The sequence below is a fragment of the Coturnix japonica genome, chromosome 1 (genome assembly GCF_001577835.2).
Source record: "Coturnix japonica isolate 7356 chromosome 1, Coturnix japonica 2.1, whole genome shotgun sequence".
NCBI lineage: Eukaryota > Metazoa > Chordata > Aves > Galliformes > Phasianidae > Coturnix > Coturnix japonica.
The window spans coordinates 6,273,356-6,296,161 of record NC_029516.1 but is presented as its reverse complement, the minus strand read 5'-3'; the positions used below and the strand labels follow the sequence as shown (position 1 = coordinate 6,296,161).

Genomic DNA, 22,806 nt, shown 5'->3' with positions numbered 1-22,806 from the left:
GCGAATGATGTGTTTTAGTCACCCTCACACACTCTACAGTCCATCTGTACTCCCGGAATGTATTAAGGTGTAATTAGGGTTGTGCAGGCTTTGAAATAGGTGAGCCACTTTCTTAAATGAGGTTGAAAATCATCTCAGCTTCCAACGCTGCCTCTATAAAATCATCAAGACTTGATGGGATGTGACCAACTATGTCTATTTTCTCTCCAAGTTTTACATTAGGTGAACTCAATGTGAAACAGTAGCTAAGGACCGATCCACAGCTATTGTCAGCTACGGATCCATCCATCCACTGTAGATCTACATGCAGAATAACTACCATTTTAGACTGTAGTTCAGAACAGAAATTGCTGCAAGAATGAATCCCTCTGACCTCAAAAGTTTCTGCCATAGGGAGTTTTCATTCTGCTAACTCCCAATAGATGACTTATACTATGCATTTTGGAGAAGCTCATCAAAAATATATTTAAGATGGGAGTTTACATTCTTGTTTGCTGGCTTGTATTCCCCATGTCAACTACCTTCAACTTGTAACTTTGTCCGGCCTACTTTTACACATTTATCTCATACAACTATACTAGTTTCTACTATCCCTTTAGGTCTTGTTAGTAGAAAAAAAGAGAGAGCAATTTGTGTCTCTTGATGACAACTCATCCTCATATGTTCAAAACCAAATTAAGATGGGATGAATTGCTCTCTGTGTTGACAGCCGTCTTGCAGCTTCAGAGGGAACGAAGCCATCTCCAGCTAGAGAAGATGAACACCAGCTACTATTTCTGCACTACATACTTACTCCTGGAGACCAGAAGCAGATGAGGCATCTGGGCTGGTCCAGGGGCTCCTTTCCCCAAAACAGAGCTCAGTGCTGTTACCATTTCCTGAAAGCAGAGCTTGGAGTTCCTTGTATTTGAAAATATCATCCAAGAAAACCTGTCAAGGCTCACATGATGTACAGGATATTGCAAGAGGGAAGCTTGGCCATCCCAGGCCACTCTTTAAAGTGATTCCTTATAATACGCATTATATTACATTTTATAAGGGCTCTATAGACAGTAGTCCTCAACAGAACTTTACAAGACCCAGACAGTGCTGTTGTTCCTGCTTGGCAGCCAGGATGTTCTCAGAGCAAGAGCCAAGGTGAATTGTCAGCACTGTATCTGGGTGTGTTCCAAGCAGGGTCAATCTTCAGGGCTCCTGATAGTTGGAGCTGTACATCCGCTCTCATTCTGCCTCCAAAATCTCTCCACGCAGCCCATGCTGCAAACCACACAAGGGACTGGGAGGAGACTTTTCAAATTTTCATAATTTCCACACTGAATTGTTGGAAAGCTTCCTTTCTTTTTCTGTCCTGAACTTTGCTGTCATGCAGCCATCTTAATATCTTCCTGTAAACTTTCAAATGCACCAATAGTGGCAGTTTCCTGCAGATGAAAAAGGATTTACTTCACTTACAGCAAGAGGGAACCTGGCCAAGAAGAGTCATAAAAACAGAGGACGTTGATTTTTAAAAGCACAGTCAATGCAGTTACGTTACTGCATTCCAACACATGTAATCAGCCACTGGAGAGCAGTTAAAATGGCCTTGGGGCCGACCTCCAGCTTCTGGGGTTGCTATCAGGGAATAGATAAGTAGGCTGATGCCAGCTGATAATCTAGCCCCTTTTCCTTAAAATCAGTCACAGCAACACCGCCCAGGTCCAGGGCTGCGGCAGCATGTTGAAAGTTTTTCACTCCTGAGCTTTGTTTGTTGTATTAATCCTCAGGGTCTGCTATCCAAACTTGTTTTGAAGTGAAATTGCTGAAAGATTCAGGGCAAGGGTGTAGTCAGTGTGAATGTTTTTCTGCGAGGGCCGAGAGATGCTGTGAGGTCTCTGAGCACTTATTTCAGAGCCAAGCACTGATGTTTTCTCTGGAGCCAGCAACATCCCTTCCCCAAGAGTCACAGAAGTATAGAATCATAGAATGGCTTGGATTGGAAGGGATCTTAAAGATCAAATTCCAGTCCCTGCTGTGGTCTGTTTGCCCCCCAGCAGATCAGGCTGCCCAGGGCCACATTCAGTCTGGCCTTGAACACCTCTAGGGATGAGGCATCCACAGCTCCTCTGGGCAGCAGTGCCAGTGCCCTCCATTTAAGGGCTCGGTGTGAAAAGATTCTGTTACAATTAAAGGAAGCAAAGCTTTTCTGAAAGTCGACATCTTTTAAAGAAACTCCAAAGGGATTCCACAAATCCAGATATGCTGAATCACTTGAAGATGGATCAGACATCTTCTGCAGCCTCAGATACGTCACCATGCTCTTGCATGCAGTCCCTCTCCCATGAGGTGAGTGACGCCAGGACAGGCTCCAGGACTGCCTTCAAATTCCCCAGGCACCAGGCTCTAAGAAACCCTTCATTGTTTGTGTTTTGTAACTATTGCCCATCAGAGAGTCAGTGACCATCTCTCACCCCAAAGCACGCAAAGCCAAGAAATGCTCACATAAAAAGGCCCATGTTCTTTTATCCTGGAATGAACTGATCATGTCCAGTCAGATGGGGACAGAGCCCAGAATACCATCGACGTGGGCCTTTCTTTCCCATGACAGCTTCCCCAGTCAGAGCCTAAGTAAACATGAGGTCATCAGCAATTTATAATTGCTGGGATTTATGACTCTCCTGATCGTGGTCTTATACAAGCAATAAGATGTTTTCATTATTTGTTATGCTGTGCTATCTTAATCACTCCTGACCACTGTATTTTGAAATCAGAATCTGAGAGGTTATTCCCTTCCAAGGTGCCGCTTCTTGTCTGGTTGGACCATGCCCTTTGCCTTGTTGATTTTGGTGGGATTCAGATGTAAATCTTCACATTGCTCTCAAAGCACAAAATAAGAGCCCTACTGATAGAGCTATGATGTATTTGAGACATACCTCCTTTACACTTCAGACCAATGCAGTAGTTTAATAGAGAGGGCTCTTCAGAGGCTGTGGCTCATTGCTAGAATCTCTCATTGAGGGCAGTGGACCACACACTGCCAGTACTTGTCTGTGAGGTAGTCATGCAGAGATGAAGAGCAGCTCGCCATCCTAAACATGGATGGAGTGTTTAGGACAGTGAACATCAAGAGCCACGAGAGCAAATCAAAAGTCCTTCATCCCTGTGGGAGCTTCCTGAAAGAGTAGGCATCGTGCTGTGATTGAATTGCTGAGTTGCACAGGGTGTGCTGTGCCTGACCTACAGGAGAAGGCATGGCATGGCATTTCAGGCAGGCACACAGGGCTGGGTCACATATGGCCTGGTGGGAACTGCCCAGGAGGAACGAGGGTGATTTTGCATGTGGTTCAAAGAGAATTGCATGGATAGCCCTAAGCAGGGAAGTGAGTCTATTTCAACCACATAAAGCTATTCAACTTGGGAAAAACATCAGCTGTGTTTTGATCCCTCTTTCTTTCCAAGCTACTGTGGCTCTTGGGCAGAACTTCCAAGTTCTTCGTTCTCATAAAAGTTCCTATATTTGTTTTCCTCAGACTTGAGACCTCTTTAAAAATATATATATATTAAAAGATCTGCCATATCCCTCAGCTGCAAATGATTTAATCATTCTTGGCTTTGTGTGATCTGAATATTTTCTTGTTCTCTTGCTTTGCAGCTGTGACCTACTTAATTACAAGCAGGAAACAAACCCCAGAATCATTAGACATTCTGCCTGGAATGAAGAAGAGGAAAAAAATAAAAATCTTATGTCGTTAAATACTAGGATGTCCTTCTTAATAACAGGAAGTCAAGATGCAGATAGCAACAGTGAACATTTGAGTACTTTGTGCATCAAGATAAGGATGGCAGCGAGTTTATAGGTTTTATTTTTTATGGCATGGATGTTTTGGGGGCAGGGGAAATGACAGATGCTTCTAACAACGGTCAAAATGGGAATGAGTCATAAATTTCTAAAGCGAAGAGCGTAAATCCTCTTTGTTTTAACTTCTGAACAGCTTTAGTATTCTGCCCACGGAGACAACAAAGTGACTGACTTGCTGCTTCGATCCAGCCGCTTTCAATCCATTTTCTGGAAGCTATAGCAAACAAACTAGACAGTGAGTTTGAATTCTATGGTCACAGATTATCAGGTTGGAAGGCAGAACATGAGAGAGTTTTATTAACTGAACTCCTCCTCTTCAGATGGAGTCTGGGATACTATTAATAGGTCCTGGAAATCAGCACCCTATCTGGGTGTGCTGGTGGGTATGTGGGTGTAATGGTGGCTGCAGAAAATATCCAGAGCTAGGGAAATCCAGCACTGCCAGCATTAGGGTCTGGCTGTTCAACAGAAGCACTTTAGCCTGCTTGGCCCAGTTATCCATAGTGATAGCAGATCAAAGATACAAATCTCTCAGAGCATCATGAGACAATAGGAAATGCTGTTTGCACAGGGTTTAAAGCTGAGCAGCAGCAGAAGTGCAAGTTATCATCTTCTGTCAACTGTGCATGCATTATCACTTTAGGTGGCATGGATCCAGTGCTGTCCTACAACGCAAATGGAGATTTTCCATTAGCGGGAGCAACAGGGGTCTGTGTTTTGGGAGCAAACAGGGTAGAGGTCAACTCTCATACTCTACTGAGAAGGTCTGACTGGTCCCAGCTGGGGAAATGTTCTCAGCATGGAGATCTCTTGTAGTATAGTAATCCCCCTATGCTGACTCTCAAGTTTCCCATCTGCAGATTAATTGTTCTGTGGTAACAGAGACAACCAGTGAGCCAGCCCCACGTAGATGCCGTGAATGATTGTGCAGGCATTGTGCTTGGTGGTGTTAACAGCTCAGCCCATGGTTTCCTCTGGGAGCTCTGTACTCCACAGCCCCTCCACAGCACACTCCCTGTGCACTTTTAGCACCACCTGTGTATACAGAGTGCTGCTCCCACAGGGAACATACGTGTACGTAGTCATTCTTCACCTCAGGGAACATTTATTCACCCGTGGTTTGACAATTGCCGTAGGATCTTTCAACACATAGATTCTGTTATCGATCCAAAATACCTTAAGCATTTCTGTGGAATGTGACCATTTGGCTTCCCAGCAGGCTGAACACATATTTATTTTTTTAATGTAATGCATCTCCCCTGAGATTTCGTAGCACCTGAAAAAATGTCAGTTAAATAATCTGCCGAGGAAATGGAGACTCATAAAGCGATCTGACTTATCTTACGTTATTCAGGAAACTGATGTCTTTTCTGGAATAGGACCAGATCCCTCCTCATTGCTACTCAGAAGGTCAAATTTGACCAGCTTATATTATATCTGTCCTCTCCTAGTGACAATTACATCCTAAGCAGAAAGCATTTCTTTGAAATGATCATTTATGGGGAGCTTCGGAATAAATTAAATATATGTGATTTATCTTAGACAGGAACAGGCCTTCCAACATGCACGCAACATCAAACATATGAAATCTGGTCCATTGATTTTCTAAAATATGTTCCCTTTGCCCTCCTCCTTTTTAATGAAACGCTCAGCTCTTGTCTGTGAACAGGAAGAACTTTGTATTAGTCACTGAATGCAGTGAGTGTTACCACTGGGTCTGAATCAGACAGACCACTTAAATATATCTGCAGGAGAAGTTGTAAGAAAATGTTCTAATGAAACAGGACATTTGTGCTGTATGTACACAGACAGCAAGACTGCCCTTCATTAAATTATCCATCTTGCCACAGGGCAAGATAGCAGACTGTTTTTTTATGAGCCACCAAATTTATCCTCTCCCCCAGGCAAATAGCACCTGCAATGTGCAGCAATGTGTCCTCCAAACTACAGCCAAGGCCATGGACTTTTGACAGCTTGTCAAGTATTTGCTACTAAGGAGTGGGAAGCATATGCTAGATGTACAATTAGAAGTGATGTGAATTAGAAATGATGTAAGAAAGAAAGGGACAGACACTTTAGCGGGGTCTGTTGTGATAGGACAAGGAGAAATGGTTCCAAAGTAAAACCCAAAGATGTGATGGATGCCCCATTCCTGGAGACACTTAAGGTCAGGCTGGACAGGGCTCTGTGCACCAGCTGGAGCTGTAGGTGTCCCTATTCACTTCAGGGGAGTTGGACTAGATGGCCTTCCAGTTCCATGATTCTATGATTCTGCATAGGTTCAGGGGATCCTATATGTATATATATACACACTTGTTCTAATCTCTAAAGGGATAAAGAAAAGTTAGAAACAAGAAAAATGTCACTGAACAGGTACATGACTCCAGTGAACACACAGGTGTGTCCCATCTTTAGTCTGAAATTCAGTGCCTGCCCCTTGGGCACAAATAGGTTTATCTGAGGTTCAATTCTTTCATCCCTGAACCTTGCCAAAGGCTATTTTAGGCACTGGTGAATAATATGGAAGGAAAGCAGCTCAGCTCCTGGATGAGCTTTTCATTGCCCCCTGTTCATATGTGCCTCCCAAGCAGGCTGGGGTTTTCCTTTTTTCTTTTTCCTTTCTACCAGCCAAGAATAACTCTCCTGAGCATTTTGGCAAACAAGATCAGTGAGCAGCATGGTGAAAAACCTTATAGTGACGGGCATGTGTGAATGCATGCTGCTTTGATTGGACACCCCAGTCACAGGACGTTACCATCCCCAGTGGGATTAGAGTTAATCATAAGCTTTGGGTTTCCAAAGTGAATAATCGTATTTAAGATCTCGCCATTCACTTTCCATGGCTGTTCTGCACTATTTACTTAATACATTGCTCTGACCTACATCCCCTCCCGCAGACTCATTCACTGCAGTACTCGCAGAGAAAAAGGATTAATAGCAAATCTCTGCACAATCTCTCTCACGTTTCTGCTTAGTAGAAGTGAAATCACTTCAGCAGTTTGAGCATTAGGGACAAGTATGGACCCGGCTTCATAGGACTCACTTACTTTTAAACCTTGTTAAATCATGAACACAGCTTACTTTAGGAAATGAAATGTGTATTATTTGAGGATATGACATACTCTCCTCTGTCAGTCAATAAAAATCCCTCTAAAATGAGGACACGTACAGTCTAACCCACGAGGAGCTGCTGTTTACAGAACCATCATACCTAGCACTGCCAGAGCACTTCACATTTTCGGAGAGCTTTAGAGATATTATGATCAAGATGGATGACTGGAATAGTAAATTTTCACTCGATTATCACTGTAAAGCAGCAGTTTGTTTCATTATGGAACATTTTGGGCCAGATGGACTCGTGAGAACATCTGAGGAAATTGGCCAGGGTTTCCAGCTAGTGATGTTCTTCTGAAAATATAAGTGGCAGAACAGCCTTCAGCGTCTGGCATTTTCTCTGCAGGAGAGATTTAGGGCTGCCATTGACAAGGGGCTGCGGGGTGGAAGCTCTTTATGTTTGTGTTCAGGGCAGGATGTGATGGGTGAAGGTGAGAAGGTGCAGTGCAGATGTGGCTCACTTTTCCATCAGGCAGGATATCTTTGGGTAAATACTCCCACAAGTCACTTACTGATCTGCAGCTCAAGAGAAGAGCACTATGACAGTGATGGGACCTGGGGGAACGGCATGGAGCTGTGTCAGGGCAGGGTTGTGTTGGGTGTCAGGAAAAGGTTCTGCACTAGAGGGTGGTGGGCATAGAACAGGCTGCCCAAGGCAGTGGGCACAGCCCTGAGCTGCTGGAGTTTGAGAAGCGTTTGGACAATGCTCTCAGACATAGGGTTTGAATGTTGGGTGGTCTTGTATGGAGCCAGGAGTTGGACTCAGTGATCTTCATGGGTCCCTTCCAACTTGAGGTTTTCTGTGATTTTGTACAATTCTGCAAATGTTCAAGCACAATCACTGTCCAGTTCTCATGTCCCATTCAGACAGAGGTCTTACGGTAACCCAGAATGATTACAGGGTCAGCCAAGTTACTTTTAATTGCTCTAATGGGCACTGGCACTTGATCAAAACTGTGAACAGGTCCCATCTGGACATCCACACTTGATTCTCGTTCCCTCTTTAAATTTAGGTAAGTTTCCTTTGCCTGGATTATATATATCGCCTATTAGAGTCCTCAAAGCCTGAAGTTCTGTGCTTTCAACTAAAAAGCCATGCCAAGATACCTATAAACCCATTCTTCTAACATTTACCTATACAAACAGATGATGAGATCTGGCAAAACCACAAGAAATAAAGGTGATGTTATCCAGACTTTTCATTCTGGAAGCTCCTGCTGTCCTTCACCAACCTCACAGTGCAGAAGCCCTCACAATGCAGAAACCCTCCACTGTCCCTCCTTGGGTAGCAGTGAGGCCACTGGTAGTAGGAAAGAGGGAGAATCCTAAAAGGTCCAACATGAGAGATGAGACCGCTGTGGCTGGAGTGGGGACAGAGTAAATACAGAGGCTGAGACTCTCACATTGATTTGGAGTTCAACACCTATTTAGAAATTCCTGCAGTTTGTGATCCAGAGCAGTTACAGAAGAGATCTTCTGTAAGCTCCCACCAAGAGTTCTTTGAAAGGACACGGGAATCCTACAGAGACATTGGGAGACAGTGGATCTTCCCTTCCTGTTCCCATCTGGTCAGCCAAGAAAATGATGTGCTGTTAAGGCACAAGGAGAAAAATGCAACCAGTTAAACATCTCAGAAAAACATTTCCAGCACAAGAAAGCATGAAGCTGGAACATGAAAGGGAACTTTACACATGAAGATCTAACAACATGAATCCTCTTAGCATTATAGAGAAATGAAGATCAAAAAGGATAATGGATTTGAAATAAGACTTAAAAGACCACATTGGCCTGGAGCTGCAGGGACCGTAGGGGCCATATGTTAAGCAGAAACAGGATGTTTCTGGTGTGTCTACAGCAAGCTCAAAGGAAAATGCCCTCCTTCCAGCATGTCTGTCTGTCAACACCCCCAAGTACATCCACACCCATTGGAAAGCTGTGGGTAGGGAGCACACTGGGGAGTAATGCTGAGCTCCTTCTTCCAAGGCCAGAATATGAAATCTGCCTAAAGGAAAAACATGGAGATGTCTCTTGAGCTCTCAATGCAGGCAGTGTCTACCTACATCAATAGCAGGGTGGCTTTCAAGGAACCACGGTGAGAAGGAGCACACTGCTGGGGCTGGGTTGGGAAGCCCACCCTCAGCCTTCAGTGACATCCTCACAGTGCAACACAGCAGCCCAGGGTGGTTCTACTCATTGATTTATTTTAATCTTCCTTTTCATGGAAAGTAAGGAGCTATTTTTACACCCCAGTAACAGCCTTTGGACTGTCAGTAAAACGTGGGAGGTTTCGTAGTAGCTGTTTTGCCTGACGTTTTCTCAGAGATAGCGGGAAATAGTGCATAATTAGAGGGGCTGTGTTGGAAAGGCCTGCAAATACCTACAGATCTATGGAGAATGCAAGTATCTGTACTTCACACAGAGTAAAAATAGCTTTTTTTGCTGCCTTATTTTGCTGAATTCACATTAAGACAGTTTGCAACCAGGAGTAATTTTATAGATTCATAGAATCATAGAACAGCTTAGGTTGGAAGGTCTAATATCCCAGGACTAATTTCTCCCTTAGCTTCTGGCAGACCTGGAGCTGCTGGGGTCTGCAGGGGACAGATCTGTGCCTGAGGAACATCCCTGGCTGCAGTTCCCCTAGAGCTCAGCTGGATTATCCACATTCAGGCAGGTTTTGCCCCCTCAAAAACAGTGTGTTTCTAATTAACAGGAAAACCTTGCAGGAAACCAAACAATCTGCTCTAATCATGAAGGTAAATGTACACATTCAGATGCCCGCTATAGACTTAAGTGACTGCAAAGGATTCTGCTCCAGCCTATCAGTTAAATAAATACGTGGCGAAAGTGTTTTCTGAAAGTCTGATTATGTCATCAGCAGAGTGAAAAGGCTTCTTCAGAGCTGCCCTCATCTGTTGAGTAATTACCGAGTTGGGATAGGGGCCAAAAGGCTCCTTTTGAACACACAGAAGGACTAGATGCACATGTAGAGTGGCTAAATATAAACCTGTGGCATATCCTCCATTTCCCCTGCTCTCCCCCTTTCAGAATACCAAGGATGTTACATCACATCCCAGAGCAAGTCGTTGTGATGGTTTCTTCCCCCCTGTATTCCTTTATCAGACACATTTCTTTCTTGTGCTCCCTGGCAGAGATCTTAGCCGCCAGGCTATAGCCTAGAGCAAATATTGTATAGTCAAGCTGTATTAAACAAATATCTCTCTTCCAAATGAGGCTGTGTAGTTCCTGGTCCCTTATGGAGGCAGTGTGTTATTTAGTTTACAGGAAGGCAAAGAAATCATGAAGAGATGATGATGATGATGGGGCTGTTTGGAATGGAAGAGAGAAGGCTCTGGGGATACCTAAGAGCATCCTCTCAGTATCTAAAGAGTCAGGGCTATAGGAAAGAAGGGGACAGACTCTCTAGCGGGGTTCTTTTATGACAGGACAAGGGGAAATGATTTCAAACTAGAAGCAGGGAGACTTGGACTGCATATACAAAAAAAAGTTATTGTAAGTAAGGACAGTGAAGAGCTGGAACAGGTTGCTCAGAAAGGTGGTGGATGCTTCATCCCCAGAGACACACAAGGTCAGGCTGGTCAGAGTTCTGAGCAACCCGATGTAACTGTAGGTGTCCCTGTTCATTGTGAGGGAGTTGGACCAGATGACCTTTGTGAGTCCCTTCCAACTCAAACCATTCCATGAACCTGGGGGAGAGGGAAAGCAAAGGCTGAGCACCAAGAAAACAGATACATGGGATTGGAGAAAATATCACTTTGCAAAATAAATAGTGTCTAGCAAGGCTGAAAGAAATAATATTATTATTTTTATGATGCCACCCTAAAAATACTGTCCTGAAAAAGCAATCAGGCTAAGAATATGAATTTTGCAGCTGTGTTTTCCTGGCCCTTCACTTCCCTGTCAATGAGCTGATGAGCATCCTCATTCTGTGGTTGTCATGCACCCCTTCCTTTGTGTCCTCCAGTTCCCAAAGATCAAACCATGGTTGGGAGAAAGTTGGGACCCACCTACAGCAAAGCAAACAGCAATGAATACCCTTGTTCCTTACCCACCCATGGAGAGAAACCAAAGTGGCTTTTGCTAAAGGGTGACTCCTCAGCTCTGCTACATGAGAAATCACCATCAGATGTTTTTAGGGGCACATTGTTTGCATGCCCCCTGTGATTTCAACACAACGTGGGGATTTCCTACACTTCTAAACACTGTTTCCATGTAGGCTTTCCCCAGTTGACTCCCATCTGCTCGCTGCAAATCCTGCTGCATTTTCCTGCACATTCCTATGAAGGGAGAGTGAAATAATGAGTGAAAAATAAACATGCAGCTGTCACTGAGGTTGTTGGTTTGCACTGTGGCTTTGGTAAAAAATACTTCTGCCTTAGTTTCTCCACCTGGTCATTAAACCCATAGGAAGGAGGAGCAGAAGGAGCATGGGAGAAGGAGAATTTAGCTGGGAAAAGTGTTGTGATTTAATCACACATATTTTGTGATGATTTAATTGCACTGTAAAACCTGTGTGTTGATAAATTATTTTCAGCCTCACCTGATCAGTTCACCACTTCTTAAGTGTCAGCAGCACTGAAGTGTTCACCCAAACAAGCTGCTCTAGGCTCCTTTGTGGGAGCAAGCATGGAGCTGGTCTCATCTTCTATGTTAGGTAGGGATGGCGGATGTGTCTCTTCACATCCATAGACTTTGTTGTCCAGCTCAGACAGAGAGAACTGAAAGACATTCTGCCATTCTTGTACATAATGAGACCCATCCTTACTAATGCAAAGTCAACAAGGGTTAACAATATTCCCATATGAGCTGATTTTAAATGGATACTGTTTAATCCATGCAACTTTCCAAGATATTGTCTATTGGATAAACTGGGTGCTTTGCAGAGGATTGCCTAAGTCTCATATATAGGACTCATACAAATGAGTTAAAAATGCTCCAAAAGAGACAGTTGGGTGGGAAAAAAAAAAGACCAGAATGTATCCATGGTTAGTCAATGTGCAAAAGAAAAGGATGAAATGTTGCATGTGGCGAAACGTTCTTCTCAGCTGTTGTTTGGGAGTGGTTGAAAGAGTTAAGCCCAATGCTGGAATGTCTTGGGAATGTTGGCAGAGGGAGAGCAAGCATTTTTCCTCCCTCTGGATGGAGTCCCAGGACTGAGCTTTCAAAGTGATGACTTTGGATTCGAGTTTGCTTCTTGGTTCTGCAGCAGAAAGCTGGGAAGTGATGCCGTGGAACCAAGAAGCCCTCAGCAAGGGAAATGCAACTGCCTTCCAAAGTCAGGAGAGGTGTTTTTATCTCCTCCCTGCTCGTCCCTCGGTGCAGCAAAATTCGCCTCGAGAAGATACACACAGAGAGAAACCGCATCCTGAAGGGTGTGCACGAAGAGAGAAAGGCACATCCCTAAACACTTTATTTTGACTGCTGGTTTTTGTTGGATTTGGTTTGGTGGTTGTTTTGGAGCATTTTTTAGTGTTGGCCTTTTTTCTTTTTTTCTTTTTTTTTTTCCCCCTTTCTTTTCTTCTTTTTCTTTGGTGGAAATTGCAGTGACTCTTTAACCTTGCAGTTCATAAGGTGCCTGGGGATTGCCTCCAAACAGGGAGCTGGGCATTTACTGCAGAGAGCTGGCATGGCTGCTGTGCTCTTTGGCTTTGAGGATCTGCTGTACAGCTGGGACAGCCTGGTGTGGAGCTTGACATCCCGGGCTCTGAGGACTTGCCGCTTCGGGAATCTGAGGGTCCTGCAGCTCATGCTGAAGCCATGGTGCATTTCCAGAGCCGTTTATCAGGTAGGGTTTTAATACACCAGGCCAGACCTTCAGACCTTAGTGCTGCAGAGGGGAACCTCCTGGGGAGCTGCACAGGGTCTCATCTTGCTCCCAGCACTGCAGGTAATGGGGCAGAGGAGACACATGTGGGTAAGACCCAAGAGGGGAATTGTAGGGTTGGAGAATGATGGTGGGGTTTCCTGAAGTGGAGAAGAAACTGTGAATTAAGGCTCACTCTGCTTATCTCCCATACTTGTTAAGCTTTACGCTTCTACATACGACCATCCTTAGCTGTGCTGTGTTCTCAAGCTGCCTCTGTGATGGCAAGGAAGTAATTTATAACCTGTTTGAAGGAAAGCACACCTAGAGACATGTAATCTGCTGGTGGAAAATGGGCAATCGCGACAGTTCTAAATGCAGAGGCACTGGTTATCCCTATGTGACTTATGCAATGCCTTCAGTCAGCAAAGTCTGAGGCGTTTCATTGCCTAACCCTTTTGTTTTACCCAGTAAATGTGTTACGTGGCACAGGCTGCCTTCTCCACTGCTGCTCTGAATGATGGACATGGAGGTCTGGGGTTTATTCAGCTGACTTCTCTGTAGAACCAAGCAGCTATAATAAGCTGTGCTTGTTGCTGTGACTGGCTAAACTGGGTTAAATCCTTTGAATAATCATCACAGAGAAGGTGTTAGAACTGGATGCCTAGATGAACAGCAGCTCTTATTTCAGTCCCTAGGTGAGCCCAGGTTGAAATTTTGCTTTAAGCCAACCAGTGTTCAGCTCATCTGCTTTTCTAATCAGCCTCAGACAACTGGGGCTAGATGTGTATTCTGCTGCAGGGACAAACCCATTACAATATTTATCAGCTTCACTGGTTTGGCTAATGTGGGATGTTGGATTGACTGATCAGTGTTTGCGTTTGGAAAAGGCATTTTCTGCTACTCCCATTTGCTTGGTGTTTTGCTTTTCCTGTGCTCTGGAAGTCTCCATGTGTAAAGCCAAGTTACACAGAAAAGGATAGATTAAAAGCCTGGAGAAACTGTTCGTGTTGCATAGAGGGAGACCAGGGGATGTCTCAGAGCAATTTCAGCAAACTTTGAACCAGCTTCAAAACACACTTTGGTTACTGCAGACTTCAAGAATAGATTTTATCGCCATCTTTGGAGTTCAGCAGGCGTGGACAGTGTGTTTATTTTAGGTATTAATTTGTCCTGGAGATGTCTGCTCCCAACAGCATTAACTCTTTACCTAGAACTACCTTCTGTGCCAGTGTTCATCCTGATGGCCCTGGGCACAACTTGCAACTGAAAACACAGGATGTATTAAATGATGGCTTCACAAGAACTGGCACAGGCACGGAAATGGGGAAGGAAGAGAGCTCAGTGTTGAATCCCCTTTTACTTCTATCTGTGTAAAATCTTGCTCAAAAACTAAGGAGTAGCCACATGATGCATCCAAATTCAGGCTATGATCCACCCTGAACACAGGTATACTGGAGATGCTGCTGCCCATAGAAGTGTGTTAACTCTCCTGGGATCAGGGCTGTTACCTGATGGGGTCAACAAATAACCAGGAGTAATGTCCTCAAGGGAGGACAAATTTCTTCTCCAAAAGAGCAGTCAAGTATTGGAACAGGCTGCCCAGGGAGGTGGTGGGGTCACTGTCCCTGGAGGTGTTCAAGGAAAGAGTACATGTGGCACTGAGGGCCATGGTTAGTGGGCATGGTGGGGGTAGGTTGATTGTTGGACTAGATGATCCTAGTGATCTTTCCAATCTCAATGAGTCTGTGATTCTGTGATTCTATGATTCTGAGTGCACTTTTTCCATTACAAAGTGCACATGCCTTCCACTGTCCCCCATGGCATTATGTCACATTCATAGCATGTTAGCCCCCTTCCCCAGAGCCACCAGGCTTCACCTCACACATATAAGAGCATCAGTGCAGGCTGACACTCATAAGGCATGGTGAGACAAAAACCTGCTTGAATAGCTGCTCATCTCCCATTGCAGTGAACGTCTGCAAAAGCTTGTTAAAACCATGTCACCCTATTTGTCAGTGCCAGTGAACTTCCATCTCCTTGGAGAGGACCAGAAATGGTGGGTCTGGCAGCAGGAGAGTCACTGCTGGATAAAGGTTTGCTTGGGAATAGCATCTCACAGATCATCTCCACAGAAAGCAAGAAGTAATAATAGTATTAGTAGCAGCCAGGATGAGCTGATAGCAAATGTTTGTATGTTAATCCTAACATATCCTCCAGTAGCCAGCATCCTCCAGTTTAAATGCTGACAGTATTTTAGTTGAATACTGACTGGACACAGCCTGACAGTTTAATAACTTCCTACCCAGAGACAGAGAGTTCTTACTCTGTTTATTGTTTAGATGAGCAAATAATCTCTTGACTGCGCTATTCCTGTCGCTGTGATATTTTAATCCCTGCTGCTACAGCATCTTGAGAGCAGAACATAGATCTGCTTGTAGGACCTCTTCCAGAACTAAAATGTCCCTAAAAGAAACATTAATGTTGTAAAATTAAGAAAAGTAATCACATATGCAAAAAAAAAGAGAGAGAGAGAGAAAGTATATCACTATTTTTTATGCTTTTTAATCACCTAACAGTGTGTCTCTGCTTCCAGAGTCACTTACTTCAAATAGCTTTTTGGGTTGGAAAGGATCTTAAGGATGGGGGCAGGCAAAAGGGAAAAGTGTGTGACTTCATATGGATCTGAGCATTGGGACTGGCGTGGATCTGCAGTGCAGGGGGCTGAGCAGGACATGGGGCTGCATCTGGTCCTGATGGCTTCTTCAGTGCTTTTCTTTACTGATACAGATCTGCAGTTATCTGTGTCAGAGACCATCCATACATAGCTTGTATCTCCTGCACCTTCATGAGACCTAGATTTACTGCACAGGTTCTGTAGAATAACTGTGCAGATCTTCACAAAAGAAGTGGGATTTCCCACCCCAAATGATGTTAGAAAGCTCAGGTGCTCAAGTTCACCCTAACAAATTGTCCATCATTCCCAAAGAGAGAAAACCCAGAGATCTCACAGTCACTGCCCATGCTTAGATGCTCATACCATACTTTGAGCAATATCCACATTTCCATGCCTCGGACTGACCCATTCAGACCATGATGAAGATCTTGTATGTGCAGCAGTCATAGCTGGTTTAGAAACATTAGAAATGGGAAACATTAAAACTTTTGCTTTCCCCTCAATCTCTTTGCAAATATTTGAAGATCTTGGAGGGTTTCATGGCAGCACAGGGGAAATGACTGCAGGATGCATACTGGTATGTGCACTGCACTGAAGAGCACTGCGGTTATCCTTTGCACTGCCAAACAGGATCATGACTCCTGGGGCTTCTGCAGAGTTGAGGAAATTTTGGTATCCTTTCTCTTGACTGTATCCCCAACCACACAAACCATGAATATCCATGGGGTTGCTAATCCTTGTCTATGAATTACATGAAAACAAAGTCAATTACCGTATGGAGAGCATGGCCCAGATGCAGCAGACAAAAGGTTTTTGAGGGCAAAAAAAAAGAAAAGACAGGAAAAAAAAAGAAAAGAAAAAGAAAGAAGCTCCAGACTTCTGCATAATCACTGTAACTTCCTTTGCTCCTGACAGGTGAGACTTTGTTTTCCCGGCCCTTGGGAAATCAGTGGAGATGCATTAGCAGAGGTAGATGGAATAGTAATTCTGGGGTGATGTTGGGCATGCTGATCAGGACTCCATCCTCTCCACCTGAGATTTCAGCCTTAAAATCCAAACTGACGTGGCAATCAGGAGTCTGAAGAAGCTCAGGCCATGAACAGTAGTTACAAGAAAGTTGGAAATGATCAAAAATTCTTCCTTCATTCTTAGTCTCCAGACTGGATTTGACTTTCAGAGATGCTGAGTAAATCCATTTCTCATTGTCTTTAAGTGATGCTGTGGTACTCAAGACACCTAAGAACTAGAAGCCCCAAGGCAAAGCACCATCGGCTGTATCAGACTGCATTTCTCTTCCCTGCAAGTAAATCCTTCTGCAAGTCTCTTGCAATCCCAGGGATGCATTTGGCTACTCTGTGTGAGCAAATACCTTGAGTCTTGAAAGTCCACTCTGTTTCCTTTGGGCTAATATTCACCATACGTCAGTTGCAATGAATGCTTGCTGTACTTTAATTTTGTTTTGTGATCTGCCACGTGGCTTTCAGACTGTGTGATTGTAATCCATTTAAGAAAGGAGATTAGCAAAGAATAAACTTCCAGTCAAAGCTTTCAGACTGTCAGTTGTGCGAGAAGTCTCTGAGCTGCTGGATGTATTTTTACCAGTGCCCAGAAGACGTCTGACTGCTCTGACCTACTAAAAATTGCCCTGTGAACTCACACAGTGGAAATTCTGCATAAATATTCCATTTTCAGGAACTTCTGGGGGAGGGCTGTTTTGTTGCTTGGTAGGCAGTCTGTACTATATTTTAACATCCTGGAGATATTTCACTATTTATTTAATCTCCAAATCCATCAACAAATGTTTTAGTTTACTGGCTGTGCCTGTGCAGTGTCAAAAAACATTAGGCAGAGCAGGACCCACGTCTACAGTAAAAGTGTGTTTATGCAGCTTTCTGCTTTAAATCCCACAAAGCCATTCCCACCAAGTCCCAGGCAGACCTGAGGTGCAGAGCAGTCTCTGAAGGACTTGCAATACCAAACCTCATGGCCTTTAATTCCTTACACGCTGCAAACAGCAATACTGTGAATTTTTATATAGTGCATTTTGTCACAGAATGGCTTAGATTGGAAGGGACCTTAAAGATCATTCAGCTTCAACTACTTTGCAAAGGAAGTTAAGTAACATCATGTCCATAATACTGCTGTAGAATCTGAAAAGTAGCCTAAATTACTCATTTGGGGCTGTAGGCACAAGCAAAGAATTGCCTTCAACACCTCACTGCTCCCCATACAGGTAATGGAATAAAGAGGGGAGATGGGCTGTAGCATTCAGGGATTGAATGAAGGTGATAAGAAAGTGAGTCTGTTTTTTGCCATATTGGCAGGAGAATAAAGGTCTAAAATGGGATGGAGAATGTTCTGCAGGAACAAATGGAGCAGATGAAGGCGTTTTTGCATTGTTTTAGCACTCTGTTCCTCTTAGACCAGAAATGAAAGATATCAAAGCGCAGAAGACAGACTTATGTTTCTTCTTTCCTTGCTCCACCAGTGGAGGATGCCCAGCTTGTGTCTACCAGCATCCTTCTCACTCAGCTGTCCCTCCGTATGTGGAGAGCTATAGTAGACCTATAGGGAGCACTGAATAACTCCATTTGTTTTGGCATCTTTCTGAAGTTGAAATGGCAAGCACACTTGAACCTACTAAAGCAGCCAGCTATGGAAAGATGTTGCACTTCAGCACAAAACCCTTCTGTCCTTTCTCTGGGAACTGACAACTTCCTGTGTCCTATCAAGAATGTGATGTTTCCTCTCATATGGGTAATGTCTGTGAAAATCAGTTGTTTCAGTGTCATTTTCATCCATCTCTCCTTGAGGACTTCTTACTCTCTATGTGTAAGCAGTTAGGGATTCAGAAGCAAAGATGGCATTTGCACGCCTGCCATGCTGCCGTAAATGGCAGTGCAAATCAATGCTGGGCAATAGGGAGGAAGGAAAGAGCTGAAATGTTAAACACATCATTTCAGATTGGTAAAACTTCCAGGTTCTGATTTATAGCTTCATCACCAAGTAGATTAATGTGGAATTCAAACACAGCCGGCTCTTTGCTTTCCTTTCAGGCCTGACATATTAGCATTTCCCATTAATCTAGTCAGCTCCAAGCATGATGAAAGCTGAGGAAATAGAGGATTAGGTGTACAAGAGCGTTAGGTGGGCAGGAGGAAAGAGCCAGCAAAATTCACAGCTAGATAGCTAAAACCATATGCAGGGCTCAGCTCGTAGCTGAGGCTTTGGGGAGCAACACTTCTGAAGCCAGCAAACCCAAACGCTTCCTCGTCTGGTTCTGAGCAGGGGGGGTTTCAGTGGGGTAGTTTTAGTGGGAGGCAGGTGTGAAGGCTTTGGAGTTGCCTTTGAGAGTTCTCAAACTTTGTTGCTACATATTTAAGCATTTGTGAGTCTTGAACTTCTTCCCTTAAAGAAAACAAAAGCAACCAACAGTAATCACACACACAGAGACACACAAAGAGAGGAAAAAAGAAATCAGAAAGGGCTAATGAGACTCACATGTTTCTGAAAGCTGCTGAGAGCTTTTGGCTTATGGAGTTTCTCACCCCATTTTTGTTATAGGCAGAAGCAAAGGAGGTTAGACGGGCACGGAGGGGAGATAAAATATAAATGTTAAAAATTCACCTTTGCCAGGAAACATATACAAAAAGAGGAAAAAAATAAAGAAAAAAAAAAGGAAAAGGAAAAGAAAAAGAAATCAGCCTGTGGAGGAAATCCAAGCTGTTTCTACTTAAGGTGTGTATGGAGAAAGCACAAGAAATGTTCACCAGGTTGCCATCCCAGACATTTTTACACTGCATTAAAAAATACATTCAGCATCTGATGCAGCTGTCTGCTGCCCTTGTAGAGCTGGCAAGGACTGAGGCAGTCTGGCAGGATCCCTGGCACTGCCACCAGCCCCACTGTGTGCTGCATAGGAGCCCCATGAAGCCCATTGCTGTCCTTGGAGAGGAGGTCAAAATGTTAATGCTACAAAGCATCCAATTAGTCATGAGTGCTAATGACCCCAAGTACGTCAAATCAGCCTGTTCAGATCCAGTCTTCATCCCACACTGCGTTATGCAAAGGAGTGATAACAGTCCAGTCCAGAAACAGGACACCAGGGGTTTGCTAGGCAATGTTTGAATCTGAGTCATTAAATCTCCTTGGGGTTGCTGTGAGAGGAGAGCGAGTGGTCAGATCTCATGACTGAGGTTTTTCACTCAAGAAATAGCAGTCTCTTAAATTAGAAGTACTTGGCATTGGTTTGCTCCTACATAGATTTTTCCAACCTGCCTCTGAAAGAAACATTCAATCTCCAGCACTACTCTGCTCTTGAGAAGGGAGCCTCACCACATCTGGTTATGAACATGGGCATAGTCTTTCATGGTGCTAATTCTAGCCCACTAACATATGGTTTAAGATAACCAACTCAGCTTACACAAGACACCAGCTCAGCTGCAGACACAAGTGATATGAGTTATTTCCACATAGGGATGGTTTTGAATCTAAACCAAAGTTCACATGGATGTTCCTGCCCTGCCTTTGCTCTTTGCTTCAAGAGATGAAAACTGTGCTCTATGCAAGGAGTACAAACCCACCCAAACTGAGAGGAATACTAGGAAAATATTCTGAATATTATGAAAAATTTCTTCTCTAAAAGAGCGTTCAGGCATTGGCATAGACTGCCCAGGGAGGTGGTGGAGTCACCACCCTTGGGGGTGTTCAAGAAAAGGGCACTGAAGGACATGGTTAGTGGGCATGGTGGTGGTGGGTTTGTGGTTGGACTCAGCGACCTTAGTGATCTTTTCCAAGGAACAGGCACTTTTGGTTGCCTTCCCAAGAGACATATTTGTGAACAGTTCACTTCTCTGAAGTAAAAGAGAACAGTGAGGGATTTGCCTAAAGAAATTTTGTTTGGTTCTACCCCTTTTGCTGTGTTATTTTTCCAAAGAAAGAAATCCCTCCTGAACACTGGAGTCAGGGTCCACTTTCATCAAGTTCTTGTGTGCTTCTTCTCTTGTGCAAACTAAAATGATCATGGGGAAAATCTGCCTTTTCCTTCTCATTGCAAAATGCCTTCATAGCTCTGTGCAGTGGGGTGCCATTTCTTTAGGATGTTCTTAGGGAGCTAAGGTGGAACTGGACTGTGCCACTCTTGTGATGGTGAGCAAAAGGAAAAATAACAATTAAAAAAAGAACAGAGCAAGAACTTGTAATCCCACTGTGGCATCAATTCCATAATGCACTATGAAGTCAGGGTTTGTCTCCTCCTTTCCCTTTCCTCACTCTCTCCATTCCTCCCTCTCAGCTTGGGCCAAGGAAGATATTAACCACAAGTGGTTTCAGCAACCCTTTTGCCGACATCTGCACACGAATTGCTTCTGTAGTTTAAAGAGTCGTTTCTAGTGTCCATTCATTTTGATTAAACTCTGATGTTTTTTAATTAAATCTACTATGCACTGTGAGTGCTCACGTGGGCTCACAGCAGAGGAGGGCTGTCATTTTCCTAAATTGGAAGCTTATGGAACCAAGCTGGAGGGAAATAATCACGGGATTTCAAACCCTGACTTTTTTTAACTCCCTCCTCTTTCAGTCTGGGAGGTATTATTTTAACTATGTGAGTCCACTGAGGACTCCAAACCAGCTGACAAAGTGTACTCTTCTCTCCCACTCCCAGCAAAGGCCTTCACAAGACAGCCAGTGCTAAGACTCAAATGCAAAATGTTATCCAAGGTCAAATTCCTCTGCTTTGCAAACTTCCATCTGCCACCCCATTGGGGCTTAGCATCCATCCGGCACCTGGTGGGAGTCACACGAGGTCTGCAGCATTGCACAACCTGCAGGCACCACTGGGTGAGAAACTTGTGCCGGTCACTGCGCCAAGGAAGCCTTCCACCATGGGCATTCTTGTTGCAAGCAGCTGTACTTGGGTTGACCTCTGCTTTTTCTTTATTTTTTTAACATTTTGAATGGTCTTTATAGCCCCATAGGAGCTGAGAGAGTCAGGCAGGTCCTCACACTTGTGGTCACAGCTGAGACAACAGCCCGGAGAGCTGCAGGGCCAGCACTCAGCTGTACAAACCCTTGGGCAATCTGTCCGGGATTTTGCAAAACCAGACTGCAAAGGTTCACACCAGGCAGATTATATCCAAGCAGCCATTGGGATGAGGAAGTGGGGAAGAAGGAAGGGGGGATATGCAGAACAGGGGCTGGAAAGTTTCTAGTTAAAGAGAGAATAGAGTCACTGTTCATCTTGGAATAGGGTAGTTCCGGGAAGCTCGCTGCGTCGCATATTCTCAGGCATTCATCATCTGAAACGTCTCTTAATTGCCACTATTATATCACATCACAAACATTCCTGTAATTTCCCAGTCTCAACCTCCTACAAAGGGATTCTTTCATTCAAGCGGTTTTCACAGAGATCTTCTCCCCTTAGATCCCCATCCTGTAACACACTCAGAGCATGAATCTGGAAGTGGAATTTTTTTTTATTCTTTTTTCCCCCCCCATCCTCCCCCCGAAACTCCAGATGTTGCTTTGCAGACAATATGCTTCAGTAACGCATTGTGTCCCATTTTCAACCTTTTCCCTCCTTGTCCCAAGATAATCAGCTCTTAACAGCTCCTCTTCCTCTTATGGTAAAAGCTGAAATGTAAACAGCTGTCCTGGCGTCCCGTCCACCGTGTCAGGAACCAGCTGAGTGCAGCTCACACAGACACGGGGTCCCTGACATGGGGCTGCCTTCAACATTTGGCTCAGCCATCAGACAACATTTATCATGTAGACTCCCCTGGTCACTTCCTAACTCCTGGCTCTGGTTTTAAGAAACTTTCACATTTCTGGGGGTTGCATTTTCCCACCATTTAGTCAAAGAGCTGAATTTTTTCCTCCCAGAAAATACACTTGCATGTCAAAGGCCAATGACCTTAAAAATATCTATAGCTTAGCAGTCTAAATATAGCACAGAGCTGAAATACTGAATTCCTGAGAGGGAGCCAGTGTCAACAGCAGTGTCTATGGGACCGGAGGGTGGGCTGCAGCCTGGGGCTTTTTCTGTACATAATCACACACTGCAGAGCCTGGATGTCCCAGTATGGCTGAGGAGCCCTTTGTGCAGATGTACTCACCAAAGCCTTTCCCATCCCAACACTTTGTTATTCTCAGGTGTCTGCTTCAGCAAAGGGTGCTTCAGAGTCACCCAGAACTGAAGGCGCTGCCCTCCCCTTGACTTACACCTCTGTGCAGGGAGGAGTTTGTTGTATGTCCATGTGTGAATTACCATTGATATTGCCAAGGAGTCACATCACAGTGATAAGCCATAGCATTGCAGGGGAGTGAGATTTGATGGCCTTTAAGGGTCCCTTCCAACTC

The 22,806-nt window shown here is 44.2% G+C and overlaps 1 protein-coding gene across 7 annotated transcripts in view; it reads left to right on the top strand.

Annotated features, from left to right (window-relative positions):
* Nucleotides 1–22,806, top strand: part of FRMD4A (FERM domain containing 4A) — a 327,545-nt gene that overhangs the window by 158,033 nt on the left and 146,706 nt on the right. The window contains exon 1 of one of the 7 annotated variants that reach the window (XM_015872657.2): nt 12,196–12,755. The exons of 5 other annotated variants lie outside the window; for them this stretch is intronic. In XM_015872657.2, the coding sequence (XP_015728143.1) occupies nt 12,597–12,755 (159 nt within the window). In that variant the 5' untranslated portion in view covers nt 12,196–12,596. Of the gene's footprint in view, nt 1–12,195; nt 12,756–22,806 lie in introns of those variants that run through there. One more of the 7 variants, XM_015872566.2, reaches the window with a different exon arrangement.